General features: G+C 41.7%; 2 protein-coding genes across 6 annotated transcripts in view; both read right to left on the bottom strand.

The window, feature by feature from the left end:
* The window catches only part of fes (FES proto-oncogene, tyrosine kinase), a 30,642-nt gene extending 29,209 nt beyond the window's left edge, over positions 1-1,433 (bottom strand). The window contains exon 1 of one of the 2 annotated variants that reach the window (XM_080885103.1): positions 1,319-1,433. In XM_080885103.1, coding sequence (XP_080741229.1) covers positions 1,319-1,334 — 16 coding nt within the window. In that variant the 5' untranslated portion in view covers positions 1,335-1,433. Of the gene's footprint in view, positions 1-1,281 lie in introns of both variants that reach the window. The other variant, XM_080885104.1, reaches the window with a different exon arrangement.
* Positions 1,434-3,013: 1,580 nt separating this feature from the next.
* The window catches only part of furina (furin (paired basic amino acid cleaving enzyme) a), an 86,899-nt gene continuing 62,999 nt past the window's right edge, over positions 3,014-26,913 (bottom strand). For all 4 annotated transcript variants that reach the window (XM_080884266.1, XM_080884268.1, XM_080884267.1 and 1 more), the window contains exons 8-16: positions 22,531-22,703; positions 21,038-21,250; positions 19,287-19,387; positions 18,181-18,284; positions 17,894-18,011; positions 9,503-9,682; positions 9,285-9,409; positions 7,873-7,995; positions 3,014-6,942 (exon numbers count right to left, since the gene is read on the bottom strand). In XM_080884266.1, the coding sequence (XP_080740392.1) occupies positions 6,335-6,942; positions 7,873-7,995; positions 9,285-9,409; positions 9,503-9,682; positions 17,894-18,011; positions 18,181-18,284; positions 19,287-19,387; positions 21,038-21,250; positions 22,531-22,703 (1,745 nt within the window). In that variant the 3' untranslated portion in view covers positions 3,014-6,334. The remainder of the gene's footprint in view (positions 6,943-7,872; positions 7,996-9,284; positions 9,410-9,502; positions 9,683-17,893; positions 18,012-18,180; positions 18,285-19,286; positions 19,388-21,037; positions 21,251-22,530; positions 22,704-26,913) is intronic.

Genomic DNA, 26,913 nt, shown 5'->3' with positions numbered 1-26,913 from the left:
AAAACATGTACAGTACTGCAATTTCATCTTCGCCCCGTCAGTCACATTTCCCAGTACCGTGTTTCCTTACCATTATAAATAGTCTGTGTATTCCACCAATGAAAATTTCAGATGTAGCTTCCAGCTAGTCCAAGTAAGATCCCTCAGGCTCTGACACAATAACATGGTGATGACCATAGTGGCCTACAACCAACATGAATATTACTATATCACAACCTCACACAATAGAATGGCGTGAAATAGATTAACCATTAAGCGACAGTTATCTGGATCAAAAATGCCTTGTTGATACCAGCGGTCAAGAAGAATTAAAGGATGACCACTCATTAGAACCGAGGTATGCAGAAGAGCATCTCTGAATCTGAATGCAAAACACGTTGAACCTTGAAGCAGAACATTGTACTGGGTGCTCCAGATGTCAGCTAAGAACAGGAAACTGAGGCTACAATTCATGCAGATTCACCAAAAGTGGACAGAAGAAGACTGATCTGATAAAGTCTCAATTTTGGTTGCAACATTCATATAGTAATCTGAGAACTGCTTAACTGTGAGATTTCTCATGATGCCACACTTGGTTAAACACATTTCATTGAAAATGTTTACTCTTTGCTAACTTACATATGACAAATAAAGCTGAAGCTGAAATTGGCAGGGTCAGAATTTGACAAACAGCATGAAAGCACTGATCCATCCCTCTTCATATCAGTGGTTCAGGCTGCTGATGGTGTGGGGAATCATTTCTTGGTACAGTTTGAATCTTTTGTTACCACCTGAGCATCATTTAAACACCACAGCCTACCTGAGGATTGTTGGCAGTCATCCCTTTATGCCCACAGTGCACACATCCTCTGATGGATCCTTCCAGCAGGATAGCGCGCTGTGTTACAAACTTCAAACCATCTCAGACTGCTATTTTTAAACACAACACCGAGATCACGGTACCCAAAAGGCCTACACAGTCAATTCAACTGAGCATCCTTGGGATGTGGAGAAAGAGGAGATTCTCATAATGGATGTGCAAACTGACATATCTGCAGCAGCTGACTGATGCCTTCATGTCATCATGGAAACAAGTCTGAGGCATGTTTCCAGCACCCTGTTGAATCTATGCTGTGAATAAAAACCGCTCCGAGGACAAGCGCACAATACGGCACTAGCAGGGTGTACCTAATACAGTGTCCGATTAGGTTTGTTTATCATGTTTGCCATCCAAATTTAGCACGTTAGCTTAGTAAAACTACAAATTAGCACAAAATTGTTATTTTCCAGTACTGCACTCACTGATGATACAATGCTAATGATCGGCTCCATTACAAACCATCGGGTTGTCTCATCACTCCGAGAACCTCCGTGATCTTGCAGCTCTGCCAGCTTCCGGTGCAGGAGGAGATGACCTTTACGAGGTAATCAAAGCTTCAAATCAGCCATTTTTAGATTTATAAATAAGTGGGCGGAGTCACTGAACTTTGTCGTCACACCTGGCATTTAGATCTTGTTACAAGCTCAGTAGGAATAGTCTTACATATTATTATCATCAATCCAATAAATCCATGATGCTAAAATAGCATAAACGTTTCTGCAGGATGCTTTTACCCCCGACATTTAACCACATGTAATGCTCATACTTCAGTACTTGCATTTAAAAATACTTTAATGTAGGATATTTTCTTGAAACTATTTTATGTACCGTTAAACTGTCCACCATCTCTGTGCTTCTCGCATTCATTAACCAACAACAGCATCAAGTTTCAATCATTTAAGTAAAAGAAAAAACACATTCAAATTTGCATAGATCTTTATTTTTAGTAGAATCTATAATTGACATCAATTAAATAAAAAGGAGAAAAGAGCAAAAAAAAAAAATCCTTAAATTACAAGAAAATTACACTGCACCTTTCATATAGTACAAAAATAGGCCTTATTTTAGAGTTATGTTCCATGTAGGATATTCATTCTTGTACATTACCATAGGTCACACGTATCTGTAAGGTACTGTGTGCAGCCACAGGTCAGGAACCTCACGAAGAGGCGGGAGGAGGTCAACGGAGTCGACTGAGGCTGCTCCACTGACCGCTCCTCCATCACAAAGTGTTTCCTTTCTACTTTATTAACACGCGTGTGCACACACGGACGCACTCAGGTCTGATTCAGCCCTTAAGTTAATGGCGATGGGATACATTCTACCTCCTCCCTCCGCAGCTGCTGAACATACAAGGTGTCGTCGCAGATCGTCAAAAACGACAACAAAAAGAGAAAAAAAAAAAAAGGCAGAGGTGACTGAATGGTTTCAATAAAAACACTCTGAACACAAGCCAAGGGTCGATGGATTGTGACAACCTGGAAGCAACACATATTCATACTAAACAGACAGCATTAACATGATTGTCTTTGGTTATGCCAAAGATATTGCTCCTATTAACTTCATCCGACTTCATATTAATCTCACGTTAGACTACATCCTAAAGCAGGACGGGAGCAACGTCGAGCTCCACATGACTTAAATCAGCAATGTAAAGACGAGCCTTCATGGCAGCAATGAGGGAGTCTTCTCTTTATAACCAGGGCAGATGTTTTGCGACATGCAGTGTTTTTTTTTCCTTCTAAATTTAAGAGCAGCTACAGTGGTAGGGCTTTTTAGCTACGAGCTGCTTTCTGGCACTCGTCTTATTTTAGTGTGTGGGGTTTTTTTTTTTTGTGTGTTTTTTTTTAGTTTTTTTTTTTTTATCGTATTCTCACCGTTAAAAGAATCAGCTGGCTGCTGATGGTTTTCTGCAGCTCCGGCTCTTCGAAAGCAGAAGCTACTTAATTCTGCCTGCATTCATGGATTTCCCAAGTTTAACACCCGATTGCTCAGCGCTCTGAGATCATCTGATTAAAGTATTTTTTATTTTTACTTTTTTATTATTTTTAAGTTTAAGCTGCAGTGAATACAACATTAGCCAAGACGAATAAATCATTTCGTGTGCGCACTTGAGGGGCCACAGAAACCTGTCTGAACACCCGCAGTGTTGGATTTTTAAGAAGAAAAAACAAAAAAACAAAACCACTCTTCCTGGAAGCAATACAAGTCCAAAGGAAAATGCACAGTGCATAATCTTGACTAGACCAGGAATCAATTAGCGCACAGTAATTGGAACGCATTGGTTGAATCCCATGTTATACTTCTTCAAAAGATGCATCCAGAGTTTAAGAAAAACGGTTTATGGAAGCAATTTTGTTTCTGCATTAGCCCATTATCTGTTGTTTACACACTTCGCAGCATGCTGGGAAGTCAATAAGATTTGGTGGCTCAAGTCTGAAGCTGGAGTTATTACATTTTTAAATTAGCACCCTCCTCAAAGTGGAACTAATCAAAGCCTAAATGGCAGTAGGCACTAATGTACAACCCACAGACCCCTGCAGAACAAGCCTGCCACATTAGCTTTGTTCCTTTTGGGGCATTTTCTCCAAATCCTCATTTTCAGTTTGGCTTCTGATCCAGAAGCGGCCACAGTAAGCCAAATGTGTTACACCTGCACCAGCCATTCGAGATGAATTACGCTTCCTGGCTGAGCGCTGTGTTTGAAAGCATGCATACCAATCTTCCTCCATTCTTTTCAAGAGGATTTTTGGCAGGTATTGGTAATCAAAATCTGCATTCTTTTGCCTTTGGAGAATTTCTTTTTTCCAAATAAGACTTGATTTCTAAATCTGCAATTTAAATGATCTGCATACAGTGAATAACATTTTCTGTGGAGGCTTTTCTAGTGAGGCAGTTAAATCAAAAGTTAAAATCCATTTGTTTGTGTGCTTCTGCACCTTGCCCCCCTCCCACCCCAAAAGAAAACAAACAAACAAAGGAATTGATTGTCAGTGACAGAAACTTAAAAAGAATAAAATAAGGTCTGAAACCCCAGGAGGAGATGCCTGGGTAAAGATGAAGAAAACAAACGCCCCCAGCAATCTCAGGTTGATTTAGCACTTAAATGCTGGCCAACAAGATGTAAGAGCAATTCTCCTACCCAGCCTCTTTGAGTAAGAGGCTTTAACACCCAGGTGTGTCTGCACATGAATGCTGATCCTAAAGGCAATAAATTTTTAGGACAGATAGGAGTTCCAGGGGAGTAAAATTTACACAGCAGCTTTACAGTTTCTGAATTGCAATTGTTTGTTTCTCCTCTAAAACATAAATGTGACATACAAACCTACAGTCCTTAAAAAAAAAAAAAAAAAAAAAATTAAATTACCATTTCCCAGAAGCGATTTCATCTCTAACCTACATATAATCTGACCTCTATGATCATTTATCAGCTCCTCAAAACGAAACCTTGCTGAATGATATGAGAGGTAGATAGAAGGACGAGCAGCTGCAGTCGCCAATGCATGTCATCACCATGACAACCTCTCTCAGCAAGCTCCACTGATTTTGAAAGTCATAATTTCAACATAACAAAAAAAGATCACTGGAATCAAAATGGCTGCACTGGATTAAATAATGAGATGCAAATTTCAGATGATGACCAGCCAGGGAGGGAAAGAAGAAGAAGGAGGAGGAGGGGGACGAAGAAGAAGAAAAAAAAAGCTTAAAGCAATTTTCCCTAAAGGAATGAATAAAATCTCTCAGAATAAATAGTTTGCTGCAGTATTATTCAGAATATAATTAATTGGCAAGTACACTAAAGACATCATCTGAAATTCAGATTAGATGCAGACTGGAGGGTAAGTGCAGAGATGCTGATGAGACGTGGAGTCTCGCTGCAGGATTTTTAAACAATATCTGAAATTTGAAGAAGAAAGCAGAGACTGGAAGGATGGAGGAAGGAAATCTTCACTTCAGAGGGCAGATAAACATTCCTGAACCTCATATGCAATAAACTAACACTCGCACTCTCCCACACGCAAAGCAACTTTCACTCGTTAAGATATGCGGTGTGTTTGTAGTGCTGATGTGATGAGAGCCGGTATATTGTTACAGCTCTGTCAGAAATCAGTCACAAGTCAGTCAACACCTTCCAGCTGCTTTGAGAAGCTTTTGCGCTCAAGTCACACATTGTTTTGGGTTCTCCAAGCAGCCCTGCATCTTCTCCCACAGCCCCAGGATGTAAGCACTTCAGACACAGAAATTAAATATCCCTGGCAGGGATTATGCCTCAGGGTTGATTGAATAGCCTGCAAGTTTGTGTGTGTGTGTGTTGTTTTCTTATAATTTCCTTTTTCTTTTTTGTTTTGATACCCTTCCATGTAATGGTTGGGGGAGGTTACAAGCACAGGAGAATTTATAGCTTCCAAAACAGGAATAAGTTCAGCTGGAATCCCAAAAGGCTGAAGGAGGCTTTGCTCGCTGAATGACTCACAGTTTGTTCTTTCAGAGCTGGGAGAAACCTTTTCACATAACAGGAACAATAACTGTACTGGCTTAAAAGTGACTGCATGAAATAAGAATTGTATCTTCAGTAGATACTGCAATTGTCCTGTCATAGAGAGAGAGACACTGCAGAGATGGCATATCCTGAAAGGTCTGCATTGTACGTCTGACTGCTGATGGATTATAAACCATTGAAGTCTGGATATTTTCTCATCAACTGCTACGCTTTAGATTTGTTTGATCTTGAAAATGCACTTTAAAAATGTAAATAACTGGAGAGCATTGTATTTGTCAACAGATTATAGACAGCGAGGTCATTAAATGACACTTCAGAGAGAATAAATATTTTCAAATTGGATTTCATGGTTCATAATACAATTTTTGGCCATCACGTTTTAGTTAAAGCACTAAATATGACAGGACCCGCTTAAGCTTCTCTGCACTGTTCACTGTTCATTAGATTTACACGCTCACATTCACACAATGATTTAGAGATGCACACGCATACATGCACAGACACACACATACACGCAATCTCATCTGGCTACTGCACTGAGACTAAACGACACAGTGGGAGGAGAAAAAAAAAGAGGAAGAAAGCAAATAATAATCATTTGTTTACTGTAACAAAAAGGAGCTGGAGGGGAAAATGGACTCTGCACAGACAGACACTGTTAGTGATTGAGGGCAAAGGGAGGGAGAGAGCCAGTTTAATAGAAAAGCGCCCAAGTGTGAACAGAGCAAAGCTCAGGCCATCCCGAGCTCTGAGAGACAACAGCTTCCCATCAGGTCTCCCACAGCACAGCGGAGCGACCAGATCCCGAAACAGAACTCAGATGAGAATCCGATAGGACAGAAAAAGAAAATGAACTGGAGATTAAACCAGAAAAAGACTGTGAGAGGAGACAGTCACCACAGCCCTGAATTATCAGACAAATGGTGGTGTGAGGATTTTAAAAGCAGGAGAGAGGGAGGGACGTGGAGGAGGCATTAAAGAGCACTTTGTGTTTTGATAAAGGCAGTCCTCTCATTTTGGACGTCAAACTCTTCGTTTTCCGAGTCTGTATTTACCCCTTCCTCCCCCCACACTGTTGGGATGCCACGGTACGACACCACCCTATTTCCGCCGAGACTGAAGGTGCCCCCGAGACCACCGCCAGCCTCCAGAGAGGGCAACTTGATGAGCGCGCCGGAGTGCAGCTGCAGCATCAGGAAGATGCCAGCGAAAGTGGCGATGATGGCCATGCAGCTGAGCACAGCAATGGTTATGGGGAGCCGGGAGCCTGACTCTAGCTGCGATCTCTGGTTACTTGGCCCTACCATGAAGCTATCAGGGGACTCGCGCATGTACTGGTTAAGATGCAGGCAGGTGCCAGAGTTGGGGTCCAGGGAGCTGTGCGGGGGACAGGACAGACAGGACCGAGGGCTGAGGCTGCTGCAGGTCAGGCAGGGCTGTGGGCAGGGCAGGCAGGCTGGGACGGAAGCTGGTTCCATAAAGTTTCCCACTGTGTAGTTGAGAGGCTGGGAGCCCACCGAGAAGCCTGCTGGACATTCTTTCACACAGCCCTGCTGAAAGAGGTAGTAGCCTGCATTGCACTCTGTAACACATAGAGAAATAGAAATGAACCTCTGCACCTTTCAGCTCTTCATATGAGTCACACAACCAAAAAACAGAACCAGGATTCGTGCCCTGAGAGCACATTTAACAAGGCTGTGCCTGCCCTCTGTTTCAAGGCAATTTTTTTTGTTTTGCTCTTACACTTTTACTAGAGCTGCTTTCACTTACTAAATCTTTACATGTCTATGCTGAGTGCAGCACGCTTAAACAAGACACATTTCCATAGGCACCAAGTTCAGATGCAGACCATCGCCTGTAGTGACAATTAACAGACAGCAGTGAGGGTAATTAGAGCTGAAAACAGGAGACCCAACAGAAGGAGGAAATTTTCGCTTCCTGCTGCATCTTGTCAGCTTGTTCAAAAACAGAATTATAGTTTTGAGCCCTGAGACATAGCACACCCAGTGCCATATGACACATGGATATGACAACACATGATAATCGCATACATGATAACTACATTGCACTCACCCTGTTTATAAGCATGCAAGTACCACTGAAAGCCTGTAGGGGTCAGACTGGCACTGTTTCAGGAAACATGTACTTCACACTGCCTTGGTGCTCAGTGGCATGTTTAGACCTTGCCTATAGCACTAGTTGGACTCGGTAGAACACAGTAGAAGGATTACGTTTATTTTAAATGAGATTATTAAAAAGAGACGTGGAGTAAACGTAAGTCTGAGCAGAAACCAGCTCTTATATTAAATTTTATGCAAATAATAAGGCTACACAATGGAGTTGTGCATAGACAAGTTTGCATAGAAATACAGACAAAAGGCAAATGGATGCAGCCGAGATCATATGTCATGAACGGGCTAGTTCAAGTGTAACACCTTAACATAAAACTACACTTCTCCTCTACTGTGGCTGAAAGGACCCGTGAGGAGCAAAGCAGAGACAACAGTCTTACCAATGCATATCTGCCTCAGATCCAACGTCTTGCAGCTGTCATTGCCAGGCTGAGACTTTTCAGAGGAGCTGGAAGTTGTTGAGCTGGTGCCATACAGCACCAGGATGAACTGGGTCAGAGTGCCTGGGCGGAGAGACAGATGAAAAACTAAAATTAACTGTGGGGGGGTGAAAAAAGTAGGCCTGTCAAGCCTAGCAAGGCTCCAGCACTCCCTTGGGTGGTTTTTGTAAATGTATCCTCATCTCCTATTAGACTCCTGGATTTTCTGCATAAAGTGACAGAAAATTGCTCCTTGATATGGGCTGCAAATTTAAAGACAGCATGATTTCACTCTGTGCCTAACAAGTTATAAAGAGCACATCTCTCAAAAATCATTGAAGTGTGGGGCCTCATGAGAGGTTCCACTTTAGTAAATCACTCCTTACTGAGGAGGGAGGCGTGAGACTTGAATCTAGATCTTTTTTTCTTAAGTATTTTGGCTGAATATGGTGCTGTGGGTGGACCTGCTTTGTGTGATGATCCACGGCCAACCATAAACACTGAAGAATTTGTCATCCTTCCTGCAATAAGGAAAAAAGTCTGCACAGCCATACAGTCAACTAGTATAAAAATAGCAACAACACTTTGGACACAGAAGCCACTTGATCTCTAATCTCTTGGCACTGACCCTTCAACCCTTGAGCTGGACTGTAGGCCCAACAGATTAAAAGGTTACATTAAATAACACTCAAGTAATGTCATTCAGGGTCATTCTGGTGACCTAGTGGTGACCTCGCTTAGGTTTAAGACTGTTGAAAACATTCAATGTGGACTCTGAGGATCTTCGATCAGCATTTTCCAGATAAAGAGGGAAGATAAACTGATACTAAATTAGATAAAGCCTGGAAGCGATCAATCATTGCACAATGATCAGTCGCAACATTTAAACCAGGAGAAGCAATTATCGTAATACAATATAATGTTCTGCTGGATGTTACTTTGGCACATATCACACACCCATGATTGCTGCATACCAAGTTTACCCAACCTTTAGAGCACCATCCCCAACAGCATGTGAGGGGGAGGATGACAATGTGCCCTACTGATAAAATTTAAAAGCCCAGGAAGAGCTTGGAAAATGTCAAAGAGCACAAGGTGTTGACCTAGCTTCCAACAATCTTGGACCTCAGTTTTAATTAAGCAATTTTAAAATTTAGAAGGAATAAAATCAGTTCATGATGGGACTAAACTGCAACCTACAGGACCGTCACTGTGAAGCCAGACACAACAGGAAGGCCCCAGAAGTGCCCTGTCCATGCCCCGATGAGTCTGAGCAGTTGGATGGCACAAGGAGAGCTAATATTTACCAGGTGGTTGTAACGATGTGGGTAACTGGTGTATATTATCTTTATGTAATAACAAAACTGCTTTACCATAGTCACTGGCACCCGCCACATTCTCAATTTCAAGCATCCATGCCCCAGTAGGGTCCTCATCCCAAGAGTGGGTGGTCATGAAAGCCCAGTCATTAAACCCCTCTGATGAGTAGTCATGAGGCCTGCAGGAAAACAAGCGGGAGCGTAAGGAAGTATTTTGTGATTACCAGCACGCACTGTAGATCACCATGTTTGTGTAGTTGTGCATTTTTTACCTGGGGTGGAGCAGTGTGGAGCGTGTGCCAGCAGGACTAATGAGGTGGATTGCCAGGTTTCCCCTCCGGTTGTAGGACAGAGTGAGCCGGGCCTGGACGTGCTCTAATGAGGTCACATGACTGTCTGTCCCCATGCAGCCGTCCACACTCTTGTTAATATATAAATGGCTGCCAATGTTCCTGTTAACCGACAGATTAAGTCAGTGATGGACATTACTCACGGATTGTGTGTCAGTGGAATTATTAGTGGCTTATTACTAAGTGTACCACATTTTGCTCTTGGACACTGAAAGCCAACAAAAGGTGATTCGTTTCAAGCCTTGAACAGGATTAGTGTCTCGACCTGTAGCACCCCTATCCTCTGTGGAAGTAAACACACCTCTTTTTTCCTTCCCCCCCCCCCTCCAAAATCCGCTTAGGAGATTATACGCATCCACAACAGTTCAGAGGAGGAAGGTGCAGGGTTTTAGTGGCACAGAAGTGCCAAAATTATAGACAGGATGATCATTAAACTGCATCCAGACGAAGTCCCTACAGGTTTAGGATGAGTCACATTTTTCAGGATGCACTGAAAGGGCAGCATACAGTAAACACCTTTGACCTTTAAAGCAGCCTCACATGGGAAAAGTCATGTAAAAGGTTAATTTTCTGCACTATTCAGATGCCAATGAGTCATATAGTAACTGCCCATGATAATATTATAATGCAAATTGACAGCCACGCAGCATTTAAGCATGCTTGCAAAACGTATTTCATGGTTTCTCGAGGTGGGGACAGAAAATCTTAGAGAAATGGAAATTTATACCGAGAGCTGTTGAGGTTGATTTATCATTGGCAGTTGACTGCTGCAGCACAAGCGACTGTGATTTAGGGTCTGGAAGCAGCTAAATTTGTGGCAGTACTGGAAACATAGAATCTGCTTTTACAAGCACACTCAGACAAAAATAAATAATTAAAAAAAAAAAAAAAGAAGAAAAAGCTGCAAACCTAACCAGCAATCTGCCATTTAGTGTGAAAGCTCAAGTAAATGAGAAGCTACACCTTACTCTCCCTTTCCCTTTTTATCAAGAGCTAGTTAAATAAAAATCTGTTTTTTTTTCTTACTTCATATGTTGCCTGATTCCAATTTGTCATAATAACTGTTACATAAATCCTTACTTTTTTGCACGTTGGTTTTTCAGAATCAGAATACTTTATTGATCCCTGGGGGAAATTATTTTTTGTTACAGTGCTCCATTTTAAACCAACATTAAGACAAGACAGACAATACGCTAACTAAGAATAGTACAATATATACATATATATACATACATACATACATAATTCACTTATAAATAAATATTTGGAAAAGAAACATGTGTAGCTGTAGCAGCAAACAGTGTGTTAAGTGGATGCGTTGTACAGGGAGATGGCCACAGGCAGGAATGATTTCCTGTGTCGTTCAGTGGTGCTTTTCGGTAATCTCAGTCTCTCACTGAACGAGCTCCTGTGACTGACCAACATGTCATGGAGTGGGTGGGAGGTGTTATCCAACATTGTCTTTATCTTGGACAGCATCCGCCTCTCCGACACCACCTTGAGGGAGTCCAGCTCCATCCCCACAACATTGCTGGCCTTACGGATCAGTTTATTAAGTCTGTTGGCATCTGCGACCCTCAGCCTGCTCCCCCAGCATGCAACAGCATAGAGGATCGCACTGGCCACAACAGACTCATAGAAAATCCTCAGCATTTTCTGGCAGATGTTGAAGGACCTCAGTCGCCTCAAAAAATAGAGACGACTCTGGCCCTTCCTGTAAAGTGCTGTGGTGTTTTTAGCCCAGTCCAGTTTATTGTCAATGTGTACTCCAAGGTATTTATAGTCCTCCACAATGTCAACACTGACCCCCTGGATTGAAACAGGGGTCAAGTGTTTCCTGGTCTTCCTGAAGTCCACGATCAGTTCCTTGGTCTTTGCCACGTTGAGCTGCAGATGATTCTGCTCACACCACGTGACAAAGGAGTCGACCACAGCCCGGTACTCTGTCTCATCATCCCTGCTGATGCATCCAACCACCGCAGAGTCATCAGAAAACTTCTGAAGATGGCAGGTCTCTGTGCAGTGGCTGAAGTCTGTGGTGTAGAGGGTGAAGAGGAAGGGGGAGAGGACAGTCCCCTGTGGTGCCCCTGTGTTGCTAATCACCTTGTCAGACACACACTGTGGGAGACGTACATATTGTGGTCTTCCTGTCAGGTAATCAACAATCCAGGACACCAGAGAAGCATCCACCTGCATCGCTGCTAACTTATCACCCAGGAGGGTCGGCCTGATGGTGTTGAAAGCACTGGAAAAGTCAAAAAACATGACCCTCACAGTGCTCGCCGGCTGGTCCAGATGGGTGTAGACACGATTGAGCAGGTAGATGATGGCGTCCTCTGTTCCGAGACGAGGCTGATAAGCGAACTGAAGGGGATCCAGATGTGGTCTTACTATGGGTCGCAGCTGGTCCAGGATGAGCCTTTCCAGGGTCTTCATGATGTGGGAGGTCAGTGCCACGGGCCTGTAATCCTGGGGGCCACTGGGACGAGGCGTCTTTGGTACAGGGACGAGGCATGATGTCTTCCACATCACCGGGACCCTCTGCAGACTCAGACTCAGCATAAACAGTTTATGAAAGACTCCACACAGCTGGGGGGCACAGGTCTTGAGGACAAGGGGACTCACTCCGTCTGGTCCAGCAGACTTGCCTGAGTGAAGTCTCCTCATTTGCATCTCAACCTGGTATTGAGTGAAGGTGATGGGTGGGGGAGGGGTGTCAGGAATCTCACAGGAGGCAACATGTGAAGAGAGAGGCTGGCACAGTGGTGTGGCTCTGGATTCCAGGCTGACTGCAGGTGAGGTTGTGGGGGTGGGAGCAGACACTGTGGTGTCGAATCTATTGAAAAACAGATTCAACTCGTCGGCTCTATTCTCACCTCCCTCAGCTCCCCTGCTGTTGGTTGGCCTGAATCCAGTGATGGTCTTCATGCCCCTCCACACCTCTCTCATGCTGTTCTGCTGGAGTTTCCACTCCAGCTTCCTCCTGTAATTGTCCTTAGCCTCTCTGATCTTGTCCTTTAGTAACACCTGGACCTTCCTCACCTCCTCTTTGTTGCCCCCTCTGAAAGCCCTCTTCTTGTTGTTGAGGAGGGCTTTGATGTCCTTAGTCACCCACGGCTTGTTATTTGGGTAACAATGAACAGTCTGAGCTGGAACAATGGAGTCGGTGCAGAAAGTTATGTAGCCTGTGATACACTCAGTAAGCCCATTGATGTCCTCGGCGTGAGGCTCACAGAGTGTTTCCCAGTCGGTCACCTCGAAACAGCCCTGTAGTTCCGCTATTGCCTCCTCTGACCACCTCCTAACAGTCCTGGTGGTCACAGGTTCCCTCCTCACAATTGGCACATAGCGGGGGGTGAGGTGAATCAGGTTATGATCTGACCTACCAAGTGGGGGGAGGGAGGAGGAGCTGTATGCATCCTTGACGTTAGCATACAGTAAGTCTAAAGTTTTCTCTCCCCTGGTGGGACAGTCCACATATTGTTTGAATGTTGGTAGTGTATTGTCCAGTGATACATGGTTGAAGTCACCCGAGATCACAATAAAGGCACTCGGGTGCTGAGTCTGTAGCCGAGCTATGGCAGAGTGGATAGTGTCACATGCAGCTGTGGGGTTAGCAGAGGGGGGTACATAAACAGCCACCAAGATGACGTGAGAGAATTCCCTGGGTAAATAATACGGCCTGAGTCCAACAGCACACAGTTCAGTGTCCGGGCAACAAATCCTTTCTTTGATTGTTATGTTGGCAGGGTTACACCACCGGTTGTTAACTAAAACAGCAAGCCCACCTCCTTTACGCTTACCGCTAGCGATGCTGTCCCTGTCCGCCCGAACAGTGTGGAAGCCTTCCACGGAAGCATTCTCATCGGGAATGACCTGGTGCAGCCATGATTCGGTGAAACACATCAGGCTACACTCTCGGTATTCCCTCTGACTCCGTACCAGTGCTGAGAGCTCGTCGATTTTAATTGCCAACGATCGCACATTTCCCATCACGATAGACGGCAGACACGGTTTAAACCTCCTCCTCGCTTCGAGCCTCCACTGTCTCACCGTCACCTTTTTTCTTCTCTTCTGTCCTTGACCTCTGCATCCCCGATGTGTTTTCCTCCAAATTTCAGCTGGTACTTCTGCGGACACTTCTGCGGGCCTGGCCAGCGAGCCGGCCGGCATCAGGGCGATCAGCTGATCTCTGGAGTAAACAGTCCGTGCGTGTAGGAGATGTGCCGCGGTCCCGTTCCATGATAAAAGTAACAGTTCCACGGCCACCAGAAGAACAAAAACTCTCTCAATCCACATGATTGAGTAAGAGATAGAAAACGGAGGAAAATACAAGTCAGAAAAAAAAAGAATACGTAAGAAAAAAGAGCTAAACTAAGAGAAAAGCAGGAGCGACTGTAACAGGCTGCACGCTGGTTGGCGCATGCGCACTAGGCTTCAACAATCACTTTCAGACAGGCTGGCAAAGGTCTGCAAATATTTGCAGTCTAATTTATAAATGCAAATGCAAATTAAATTCATCACAGTCAGTCAATTAATCTGACTCAATGTGCACCAATGAGCACAACTCATCCTAGAGCGCTCTCCTTAGAACAGGGAACTCAACTCATCTGGTCGTCAGCTGCTTGTATTCTGGGTATATTGCTATGAAAAGTACGGTTGGTTCTATTTTAAGCCTATAAGGTTATGGCTGGACTCTGAATGCAAGTAGTTAATATGAATTTCTGTCTATGCAGACAAAAGCAGATTTGCAATCTCACTAATTTATCACAGCAAATCACAAACAGACTGCATGCAAGTTCCAGTTCGTCTCCATTCAACTACTAACTGAAGACCGACACAATCTTATTGCAGTTTTATCATCGTTTTGATGCATCAAGATTGCTTTACAGATGGCAACTGACTAAGTGGTCAAAGACGTGATCTAAGCAACAATCCTAAAGGCATTGAGACTGCACATTTATTGCACATGGTTGCAATTATTTGGCCACGCCATGTTTTCAACCACTTATCCCAAGTCTGTCTGTAGCATTAAACCACCTTTGGAAACATTTTGTTTACAATTTAATTGGCTGTCTTTTTAAGTGCGTAAAGTGGGTTACGCAAAAAGTCAACCAATCAACATGTGCATAATCAAAACTATCCCTCCAGCACAGACGTGTTCATTTCAATTCGTTGTGCATAAAGCTTTTGAACAAACACCACATGTGTAAGCCAAACTTGAAGCATTCCCATGCGTTTGGCAAAATCTAGGAAAAACAAAAAGGGATGTTTCCAAATCATAAATCACTTTTTAAAAACTATGCGAGAGCTTTTAACTGATGCCATACAGTTTTTATTTGCAAAAGATTTTGCAGACCTGGTAGTAATTTGCATCAACTTTGGTGTGAAGGAAATGGGCACACATTGATCACATTCAGTGTTCTTACAGTACATTGACACACATTTGCAACAAAGCCTGCCTCATTCAGTCAGGCATGCAGGAGCTTTTCTGTCTGCTCGTGTCACTCAAAGCCTAATTCCCCATCTCACGGCTACAAAAGTAAATGGCCTAATGTTACTGTAATTATGGTTATAATAATTCACTTTGGTCTTTAAATATAATAATTGTGCAGTATTGTTGGACTTAATATAATCATAAAATCATCATAAAATGACAAATGTGTTCCAGCTTTTTTGTGCATGTAAAAAGCCTGCATAGTTACACAGCCCTCCCAAAGAGAAAACATTGCTTCTGAACCACTGGCTGGTTTTTCTTCAGGAATCTACATCAGTCAACTCTTTTAAGTAACTCCAACTCTAAAATATCTCAGTCGTGGTATCTATGGAGCTCAGGACAAGGCAGAGGAGTGTTATTTTGATAGAAAAGTCCTCAAAAATGTGTTTGAGCACTGCAGAGCTATAACTTTGCCTTGATGAACTATGCTGAAATGTTTAAATGGCCAATCAGAAATTGAACCGATTTGAAACAAGGACGAGGTGCGAGTTACTGTGTTTTCATGGTATCATATTCACCATGCTGGCTTTTTTTTTTTTTTTTTTTTTTTTTAAAGCCAGTGTTTCCCTGACAGTACACATGTGAACTAGTAACTCAGGTTATTCCTAAAAATGTTAAAACATCATGTTTTGTCTAATGCGGGAGTCTCTCCTTGAGCCAGGTCTACTTACAGTTCAAATTCATACAGCTAAACTCTTGTTTATACTTACTACCTATAATCCTAAAATAACAAACTCACAGGACAGGAGCTAATGGATATAACCACTCAGTCCCATTTGTTCACCCAGTTGACCAATCAGAGCAATTTAAGCTTAGTTAGATTGGGGCCTTTTTAAAAAAAAAATTTTTTACAAGCCCTCTTTAAATGAATGTGACACTGTTACAGTTTAGACGGTAGACAAAATTCAAACAGTTTCAGACAAAGACACAGAGATATTCACTGCATCATGATAGCACAAGGCAATCACACGGGACAGCTGTCTGCACAGACAGAAAAATCAGCCTCACCCAGATTTAACTATGTGTGCCTCACATTACTGTAACTCCACAACCATTTTGGGTTACAGAAAAAATTCAAACGGGTTCTGAAAGATGACAATTAAAATCTTACCAAGCGGCCTGTTTGATACTCGGGTGATAAAGGGTTCAAATGGAGCGTCTGTTGAGTGTATTCTGGTGTAATATACGCCGTGTCAGGAAACTGATGTGTTACTGAATATAAAAGCATGTAAAAGTATGCTAGCAGAACACAAAATAAAATTATGAGCCGGTAAATGAGCATAATATGGGCTCAGTAAGCTTGCGGTCATGACTCTGTCAGAGTGAAAGTAACTGACAGTGAGAAAGATACTGAAACCCTGCCTGCTCACTTATTACAAGACAGTCTTGATAAATACGTCAGCTAAACACCTAAAATGTAAATTGAATAACCTGCCTTGACTGCTGTTCCCAGACGCTCAAACCATCTGCTCTGAGCGTCTCATAGCTCCAGTAAAAGAGAGGAACCTCAAAGCCAGCAAGGGAAGTGACAGGCAGCGCATAATGAAGAGGCGATGTCTGACTGGATTTAGACTGAGACACCAGCAGAAGGAGGAATAAAATGGCTAGGAAGAAATATATAGTTTCAACAGCGAGAGGTACACATGAATTGACAAACTATTATCTTTCTTTTAAGTGTTTTGTCTCAAGTTTGAGTCTCGCGCACACAAAATGACAGGCATTTCAACAGGCGCCCAAAGCCAACATGATGAAGACACGATGTGTCGCTGCGCCAAAGCTTGACAGCTCAGTCTCAAGTCACAAGCATCTCCAAAACCTTTGTTTTGTTATGAGTTACCAATTTAATGTTGATTTCTGTTTTCATTACTCTTAACTTGCCATTTCTGAAAAATGTAGGCTTCTTATCATAGTATTTAACAAATGTTTGAAGTCAAAGAACAAAGCGGCTAGAAATAAACAAGCTGTCTTTGATGGATATTTGGTGCATTCTCTTTTAATGCTGTTATTGCTCTACCCTTCTTTTTCTTTGCTTTTAACATTTACCTCTTCAAACTTTAGCTATTAAAATAGTGTTCATAATTGCATACATGATTACAAATAATTAGAATATTTAGTAATTAGTATAACTGGGGCTGGGGGGTTTTTTGGTCCATAATATGGGTCAAGCTCCAAAAACACTGAAGCATCAATTTGCTCTAATCCAATGAGATAATTTCCTCCAGAGACACATATGACTTAGTTTAATAACTAGGCTGTGTGGGTTTTAGTCAAAGCAATTTAAACAAATAAGTTGTTTTTAGAAAATTGACAGCTGTAACGTGTGCAGACCACAGTGGCCATGGGAGACCAACACAGTGCGTCTCACGAAAACACATGCGAATAAACAAAACAACCAAATTAAGAAAACACAATTCAATCACAAACCACGGTGCTGAAGATACAACATAAGCAAATTCAAGAACGTGCTGCAAGTATCCCAGACTACATGATTCCAGGAGACGCGTGAACCGAGCTGGGACACACTGCAGTTTTTCATTGTTTTGTGACATGTGTCCGAGACTCAATATTAATTAAAACCTAAGCAAACTCACACAGGCTGCTTGTGCTCAGTGTATTCTATTTGTTTGTACTGTGAGAATCTCCTGAAATTGTGTTCTTAAATGCAAACATATCTATAATTTCTGTTGTGTTTATGTACACGTGTTTGTGTGTCTGTTGCAGTGTGTTGCCCCTCTTTGCGTCACCTTAACAGTTTCTTGTGATCAGGGTGCTGAGATAAACGAGCTGCGGTATTAATGAGCCTCCGGTGTACTAACCTTGGCTCGCTGACCATGGTGATGACGCATTTTCGTTGTGGTCCCACATTGGTCCACGTTTTTGCCATGGACACGATACCACCGGCATCAAGTAGACCATATCCGTACGAGTGGCTGACTGTAGAAAGCAAGAGGAAACATTAGCCGGCATCCTGGCTCTCCCAGCTGATGTGCATTTCAACCTCTGTCCAGTTAAATCTGGTTTATGTGATGCACACTAATAATGAGCCTCGCAGGCATCTGCAAACTGCAGAGGGTTGATGAAAACTTGAAAGGAGCTGCTGTACCTTTGCGCCCGACTCCATTGGTTCTCCAGTCATTGGTGAGCAGGTGGGCAGGTTGAGAAGTTCGTACAACCAGATGTTGCATGTCCCTCCAGGTCAGGTTTTTACTAGAACACGTGTACGTGCAAGCACACGCAGACACACACACACAGAAAGAGACAGACAGCACACAAACAGCAACACATATGGTAAGTTTGGCTTAAAATTCAAGTTGAGCCACTGAAACTACATCATCCTATAGTCTTAAGCTGCTGATGGACAGGTGATTGAATTCAGAATACAGCGATTTAGCAGTCACATTCTTCCTTGGCTTGCATAAAATCTTAAGTCGACACGTATTTCAAGTCCTCTTCTGCCCTTTGCGAGACATTTTCCAAAGCATCATTAATCTTTATGCAGGCAAGCAAGTTGGTATTTACCAAACGCAAAAAGGGCTTACATGAAGTCACAACTGGCCTCTCTGTTGTGATTAAATGCGTACAGGCTTTTTAGTCTTACTGTGGATTTGGAGAAAATGAGGCTTTTTAGATAATAACTTTGCTGACTCACTTTGTCATCAAATTCATTCCTAATTGCAGTTTTTTTCCATCACCTCACTCTGTTTTGCCACAAGACTAATTACTCCTTTTCGGCGCTCTTCTGACGTCCGTGTTTGTCTCTCCATTAGTGCTGCGTGACTAGATAAGAATGATTAGCGCTCACATCCAAATGGTGTTGTTTGTAAGTGCACAGTTGAAATCTGTGGCAGAGGGGTTAAAAAGTAATTCATAAAATGGGATAATCACGCAGAACTAATGTATAAACATTCAGCACCAGCAGTAAAAGCTTAATTTAATAGAAGAATTTAAAAAATAAAAGTCTAAAAAAATTGGCCTGGAAAAATTCGTGAGATAACAGTGGAGCATTTCTACAAACTACTCTGGCATTCTGAAAACTTCAATATCTGAGTTTGGAAAGAAACTGTTGCAATCTCTAACGAGCTTGTGCCATTTTCCCCCCTCCCCAAAAACAAAAGCCAGCAGATATTAAACGCTAGAATAAGGCTGTACAGCTGAAAAGAATAGCGGGGACTAGTCGGACTCAGAAAAATGATGGCGATAAGCACTTACTTGGCCTCAAGGGCAAGAGCGATGATCCCAGCAGCCAGCGGAGCAGAGGCAGAGGTGCCTGTGTGAGAGTCCGTGCATTTTGATTTGAGATCTGTAGTCACCTAAGCAAGATGAACACAGTGAATTTAAGTATCACAGCATTCCTCCTCCTTTTTCTCACGTTTCCATTTTGTTCTCATAAACTCGTATTTCACTTGGCGTTGCTAGAAGGAAAACAGCTAATGCAATTTTCTAACTGTGCTCCGTCCTCAGTGTCTATTTTCTTCATGTAATTCTACGTAGCTCATCACTTGACAATGAAGGTATTCAAATCTCAGCTGTATTTTATTTTTAAATTCACAAGATATTTCACTCTCTTGTAACCCGATAAATTGGAATTTGTTTCCCTCGAATGAGTAAAAACCTTTATCCTCCATCACTTCTTCACTTATTCTCTCTCCCTAGCAAGGATAAATCTTCTAATGGGTAGAGCAGAAAAATAAAACCAGAGAAACCATATAAGCTTATGTTTTGCTTCTTTTGAACAAGTCTTGTTTTTACTGGACTGCTCTAGCAGAGATCATTTCAATGACCCCCAGCACTCTGCTGTAGTTGTACTGGGCAGCTCCCAGGTGAGAATTTTCTGCAGCTACATGAATACAAAGAATTGTGGTGTATTTGTCCTCAGGAAAAAAAAAACCATCTGCTGGAAGATAAAGGTTACAAAACACTGCCTGGTGATAAGACCCCAAGTCACCCATTGTATAATTCTGGAGGTAAAATCAATCAGTGCTACTGAATGAAGCTGATACAAAAGCAGCTTGGATCACAAACTGCTGACCAGCGCAGAGCATACAGAAACTGATCTTTTAACAGACTGAGGGAATAATAAATGCACTGCAAGAATGACTTTAATGGTCATTATGCATTCAGGAGCCTTAGGTTCACATATAACTCACTTTAATTTGAAAGCGACAGATGGAATACATGTGATTTAAAGAAAAAGAAAAAAACACAAGTGAAGATATTCCTGTATAACCTCAGAGATCCAGAGCTCTCTTCCCACCTACTCCGGCTCTTTATTCCTGGCTTCATGAATGACAGCACTATTAAATGAGTGCATCACTGAAGCATTAAGGAACCAGCCACACGTCACGGAGATGTCATAATCTGCCCGTCCGGTTGGTCTGTCAGCTAGGGTGCATGCAAGAGAAAGAAACTGTGTGTGTGCACGTGTGAGAGACAAAGAGGGAAACAGCATTTGTGACTAGAGTGTTAAGCAGCAACAGATTGCCAGATGGAGTTTCAGCCAGCCACAATTCATAATCATTTTAATGGCCCAAAACTGAATGAATGGTGAAGAAGTGGAAACAAAAGCATTTGGTAAAGTAAATCCGTTGGGCATCTTTCTTTGCCTTTAGACAACAATTCTGATGGCAAAAGAGCCAAACGGGACAGGCAAAAAAAAAAAAAAAAGGAAACAAAAGCAGCAAAGAATGAAGAAGCTAGCTGTGATTCACACATGGAGGGTACAGAATGAGAATGCTGAAAAAGCTTAATGTACTGTGTTCAGAATTAATCGCAATGAGATTAAAATTTATCTCCAACCATTAAAATGATCAATTTATTAAGTTCTCCAGGCTTCCTGCTTCTCAGATTTTAAACTGTTCCAGATGTTTTAGGTGGTAGTGAGCTGTATTTTTGCAGTGTGTGTTAGTACTTTTTGTGCAACCTTTGCAGCAGACGGCAAAATCTGGAAAGAGCCAACTCACTATCTGCTTCTCGTTTAGATTTCCCGAGCTGTAGGTGGTGGCAAGGGTGGAAGAGCAAGCCTCGCTGTACCAGGGGACATTGCCGTTCTGTGTGGAGCTGCTGATGGACAGCGTGTAGATGCTGTTGGTGTAGCCGTCACAATTGCAGCTGTCCTTCTCCCGTCCTCCATTACCAGAAGCCCACACAAAGATGGAGCCTAAACCACCGCGTCCCTGGAGAACACACAACATAGATTTAAACAAACAGGAAAATAAAAGACAACCACATGTCCTTTCATCCATGTGTACCAAAGACTAACAGTATCCACAGAAGAACAAAATCTCATTCAATCTTTAATAGGAAGCCCAATTATAGTGGGGCAAGTTCACTTCAGAGCTCGCTTCAAAAAGAGTCCCATTAAAACCCAACGTACAGGCCTGGGTGGTCACTCACTAAATTACAAAGAGCCAAATATCGCATGACAGCAATTCAATATGGAAAGGCAGTATACGACAACAGCTCATTGTAATAAATCATCCAACCTCTCAGCCTTTGAAGTGCAATAATTTTCATCTAAGAGCGGCTTTATTGTATTGAGTGGCACTGTCTCTCCCTCTCTGCATTGATCAATTCCAGCCATGCACCACCCACACCACCATCTGACAGTGCTGTCACTGTGGCAATTATCTTAGTAGTCAGTGTCAGCGGTTCCAATCAAGCTTTATGGCACATGCTTTGAATCCTACTGCTCCATAACAAGAGTCTGTGTTAGCGGGATGGATGTGTTTATTCATGGCGAGCAGATGTGAGAGGTCGGGGTGTGATCTGTATACTTACTAATCTGTTAACTTGTTCATTTCACATATCTGACACACACCCAGTGTGTCACATGCATTAAAACAAGTCAACAACAGGGCTGATGACATGACGGTATGCATGGTCGCTTAGTATTCAGATCGCGTCGTTAGATGTTAGCAGAAAAGTTTCTGAAATTACTTTTCTACAAACCCTCTACGTGTATGTGCATATAGATAAGCATGTGTTTGGAAGCTTTTGATTATAAATGCTTGTCATTAAGCAATTTAAAGCTCTGCTAACTTAATGGAATTTAATTGGAATTCTCAAAAACAACCTTGGGAAGGTGGGAAATAAGCACTGAATTCACACTTAAAGAAAGCACAACCTGATTATCTAAAAAAGATGCAAAGATAAAAGACGAACTCAGAGTTTAATAAGTACCCTTCAACTAGACAAAAAGGGGAGGGTGGGGGGTGAGGCATAAACACACAAACAAACATTTGATTTCTGCCAGTGCTGCCGCTTTTCATTTTCTAGGAGTTTTCTTCCTGGGTGGCTTTCAGAGGACATTCCTTTCTATTCATAATTGTCAGGGTCAAAAAATGCTTTGTTCTTCCCGCTTGTGTCCTCTCATGCTTGAACAGTTCAATTACTGACTGCTGAAAGGAAGCGACACACAGGCAGTAAATAATTTCTGCATCACACAAACACACACCTCTGTAACTCCACGCATAAAAGCTTCTTTGGCGAGTTTGGCCGGTCCATCGACAGTTTTGCCGTCGTCCTCCGGACCCCAACTGGCGCTGTAGACGTCAATGTGCTGGGGATTCAGACTGAGAGACTGTGCCTCCACCATGTCAGTCACCTCACCGTCCAGCATTCGCACACCTGCATGTACGTTCACAAATGCAAATGTCAACTACGTCAAAGACGGCATGGCAAAACAGAAATGGATTTATTACTACTTTTACACCATAATTCTTACGATACTGTAAATCAAAGATGCTAATTCAGTTTCACTGCGTGTCACCTTGGAAAATGAGAATTGCTCCAGGAGCCAGAGAATTTACTGACATGCTTAGGTTAACTGAAAATGTGCGTGTCATTTAGCCTTTACAGATACAGAACCATCTGCATAAGGTACGAAGCTGTATCTGGAAGTGAATTTGTATAAAATGAAATGGCTGGTAATGGGCAGGTGCAAGGTTATCGATGATTACACCCTCATGCAATAAAGAGGATGTATGTTTTATCACAAGACGGCTGATCAATATTTCACCAACTCATCTAAACAAGGCATTTTGTAGAGGGTGTAACGCTTAAGCCATCATAAGATCACAACTACATCTGCGGAGTAGAAAAATTATCTCAAAGCTAAAGTGATTTAAAAAAAAAAATAAAAAATAAAAAAAATTGAGAGATTTGGTCGCCCATAAGGAGATTTAGACAGACTTCTTTTCATTACAACCAAATACCAAAAACTAAAGCAGAATTGGGAATCTGTCTCACACACATGCGTTATAAATATTTTAGTAGATTTTTTTTAATGACTAGTTTTTAATTTTGTGTCTGTTAACTGTGATGTTTTTGGTGTTTTTATTTTTTGTTGTTGTTTTGAGTTTTTTTTTTTTTTTTTTTTTTGTTTTGTTTTTTAACCTGTACAGTGTACAGCTTAGTTTGGTTCACCTTGAATCCAACGATAAGCACTCAAACTACCCTGCGGTCATGACAAGCAAGAAAAATATATGCAATAAAATGTGTATTTTACATACATATATACATACATATGAATGAATGCAATGCTAAATTAGTGTAGTTTTTCAATACAACTGAACAATGCAAAGTGCTGATGTTGACGGCAATCTTGCAGAAACCTGTTACTGTCGTCTGTAGCTCTTTGCCATAGTGTCGCAGCATGAAATGACAATGTACTCAGCAAGGTGTAGGCACAGAACACTACCGCTGTAGTGTCTAATTTGCATATTTACACGAGTTTTCGATACAGCGTTCATGTGTATTTGTAAAGCTCCTGCAGTGGTGTGCTGCATGCTGCCGTTAGTTTTATGTCTACCTGCTGTGATTACGGAGCCCATCACGTAAATCAAACACTATCTCTATTGATTTTCCTTGGTGTTTGAGCTGGTTTGTGGGTGAACTACCTCCTGAAGTGTGAAGCAGACTCCTGTGACTAAAAACTCAGATAAAAAGACGAAAGGAAACAATTTTTCTTCTTCTGTGTCTACATGAAATTAGTGCAGCTGTGAGAGCGTAAATTTGATCAAAGTTGCTCTTATTTCAACACCTAACAGTGGCTAATAGCATCCGTTAAACTAAAGCTTCTTTATAAGGCAAATGATAGCAAGAATATGCTGTGCCAGTGACAAAACACATAATGCAGGATGGCTATGTAGAGTAGGTGTTTGTCCAGTCCAATTATTTTTTTCAGACACTCGTCTCGCAATGAAACAAGTGTTCTTCCACAAGAAAAGTGACAGGGGTGGGGGAATCCAAGGCACTTTAATAACAAACTAATTTGCTGCTCCGATTACAGGTCAGGTTACTTCATGTTGTTATATATGGCTATAAGTAACAAAGCAGCTGCTCTTTGAAATTCTCCAAAAGCTCCAAACTGCTACTAGCGTTTCCATGGCAGCATACATTTTTGTGAGAGGAATGTGTAGGTCGACGAGGAGACTCAAGCATTTCCTCTAGCTGTCCAAAATCCTGAATCACAATCTCCCCAAGATAGAGAGGCTAAGAGCCATACTACAGGTTCAATACAGTTCTAGAGCAGATTCCACATTCCAGCCTCTGAATCTTATTAATTATTTGCATTTCTGTCAATAATCTTTTTTAAGTGTTTAAAAAATAAACGAACAAATAAAACAACTGATTGTAATGTCCAAGTGCCACACATTGGAGGAAACAAAAAGCGGCAGTGAATTATTAGCTCATCCGTCTCACCATCCCCCACAGAGAAACAGGTTTAAAAAAATAAAAATAAAAAATTGGTGAAGACCCATTAGGTGATAATTGTGTGCAGCTTTGATTAAATTCTGGCCAACACTGTTGGAGGAGTTTCAATTCTTGTGAACTGTGAACAAACCGACACCTCTATGTGCCATATGCTGACCAGCCTGAAGGAACGATGAGCTCATCCTGCAGCGGCTGTGGCCCAAGAGCCTTAATGTTGGTGGTTCAATCCCATCCTGCTCTAGTATGCATGTCAAAGTATCTTAGAACATGATACTGAACCCCAGATGCATCTATCAAAGTGTAATTGTCTGAGTCTATTTACCATAAACCCAAAGAAGTGAAACATTTCAGAGAAGATTTAAAGAGTTTGAGGTGGTGACCCTTCTAATGTTGTCAAAGCTACTGTATCAGCGTCTACTTTTGTCAGAACTGGGACTTTTCTAATTAATTGTGAGGATTATTTGTTTCTTTACCCCAGTTAATCTTAAGAATGCTGAAGTCAGTCAATCAATCTAATTTAAAAACAACCATAAAAGTACCTCACAGGAGAGGATTCTGGCTAAACAATGGGCTTCAGTTCTGCAGGTGATAAGATGGCAGGTGATCTTGTGCAGGGAAAAAAAAAAAGAAAAGAAAAGACGACAAAAACAAAAACAAAAAAACCCCAACAACTTTGCACTGCTGCACCGCTACCTACCAGCTTATGCTACTGGAATAATGACAGCATGAACAATAAATGGGTTTCCCTCGCTTGTTTCTGATGTTTGACGAACACATTTCCTTCCATTTCTTTAGAGCTATTGAAGAATCTGCACAATCTGGACTCATGTTACTGTGTTGTAATATGTCAGGCAAATTTTTGGCAAATGTCTGTACCCTGTAATAAGAAAATAAAGTGTTATTCTTTGTGAAAAGTGGATGAATACTTTAATTTTTTTTTTCCCTTTAGTCATTTGTGAATGGTGGTTTTGGTTGGACTTTACTGATCGAAAAGAGCCTTAAGTGTAGATAAAGAACACAGTAGTCAAACTTTATAACAGCTGGAAGTAGGCAGAAGGATATTGAGATAAGCAGAGACATAGTGAGCTAGAGCGTGTACTTAGATAAAAAAAAAAAAAAAAAAGCTCCTACAGCATGTGCAGTCCTTAAAAAAAAAGGACTAAACATCATTAGGTTGCATCCTGGAGTCATCAGACCACCACAACACTGACAAAACAATATGTCTTCTGCACTAAAACAAGCATTAAGCCATCATCATCATCATCATCATCATCATCATCAACACAGCACACATGTAGTGGCAATAGCTCCACAGCAACTTCTTTTCAAACCGCCCATTTGATGTGGCTGGAATTTTAGCATGTGAGAAAAAAAATGTAATTACACTTTCTTTTTTTTTTTTTTAAAGATGAAATAATTGATATTCAAGATGTACAAATCGAATCTGATATTTGTTATAATGTCAAAAAGCTACTGAAGTTTCTTTTGAAGGATGGGAAGAGAAACGATAAAACTGCTCTCTCCCTCTAGGCAGAAGCAAAACAACCCATCGGGGTGCAAAATCCTTTTTAGAACAAACAAATTAATATTTCAAAATATTTTGCCACGCTCTCCACTTTTGTATATTCTCATAAATGAGCAGGCTCTGACTGCTGCTCCGCATCTTCATCATTTAAAGATAAAACTAACAGTGGTACACAGCACACTCCGACCCCTAAGGCCAAACACCCGCATATGATTATTCATCTGTGAGGAGTTGCACCTTGACACTTTAACTGCTAGCTCACTGAAACCGTTTATTAACAAGGAAACCCATTAGGAGTGCAAAATAAGCATTTAAGAAAAAAAAAAAAAACACAAGAGAACAAGATGATCACGGGCATTAGCACCGAGACTAGGGTTTTCATTATTAGGAAACTCGTTAATAGGTTAATTAAACGATCAAACAAACATCTAAAATGGTTTAAAATAATAAAAATATGACTTTTTAAGTGATGGAAATATTTATCTTGTGATAAAAGTGAGAAAAGAATCTTTGAGAAGCTGCAACCAGGAAATTGTTTTGTTTTATTTCATAAAAAGAAATAAGAGAAATACTTTAAGAAAATTGTTTTCTATCAAC

This window comes from Rhamphochromis sp. 'chilingali', assembly GCF_963969265.1.
Source record: "Rhamphochromis sp. 'chilingali' genome assembly, chromosome: 6".
NCBI lineage: Eukaryota > Metazoa > Chordata > Actinopteri > Cichliformes > Cichlidae > Rhamphochromis > Rhamphochromis sp. 'chilingali'.
Note: the sequence above shows the minus strand (reverse complement) of the source record. Positions and strands in the feature narration are given on the sequence as shown.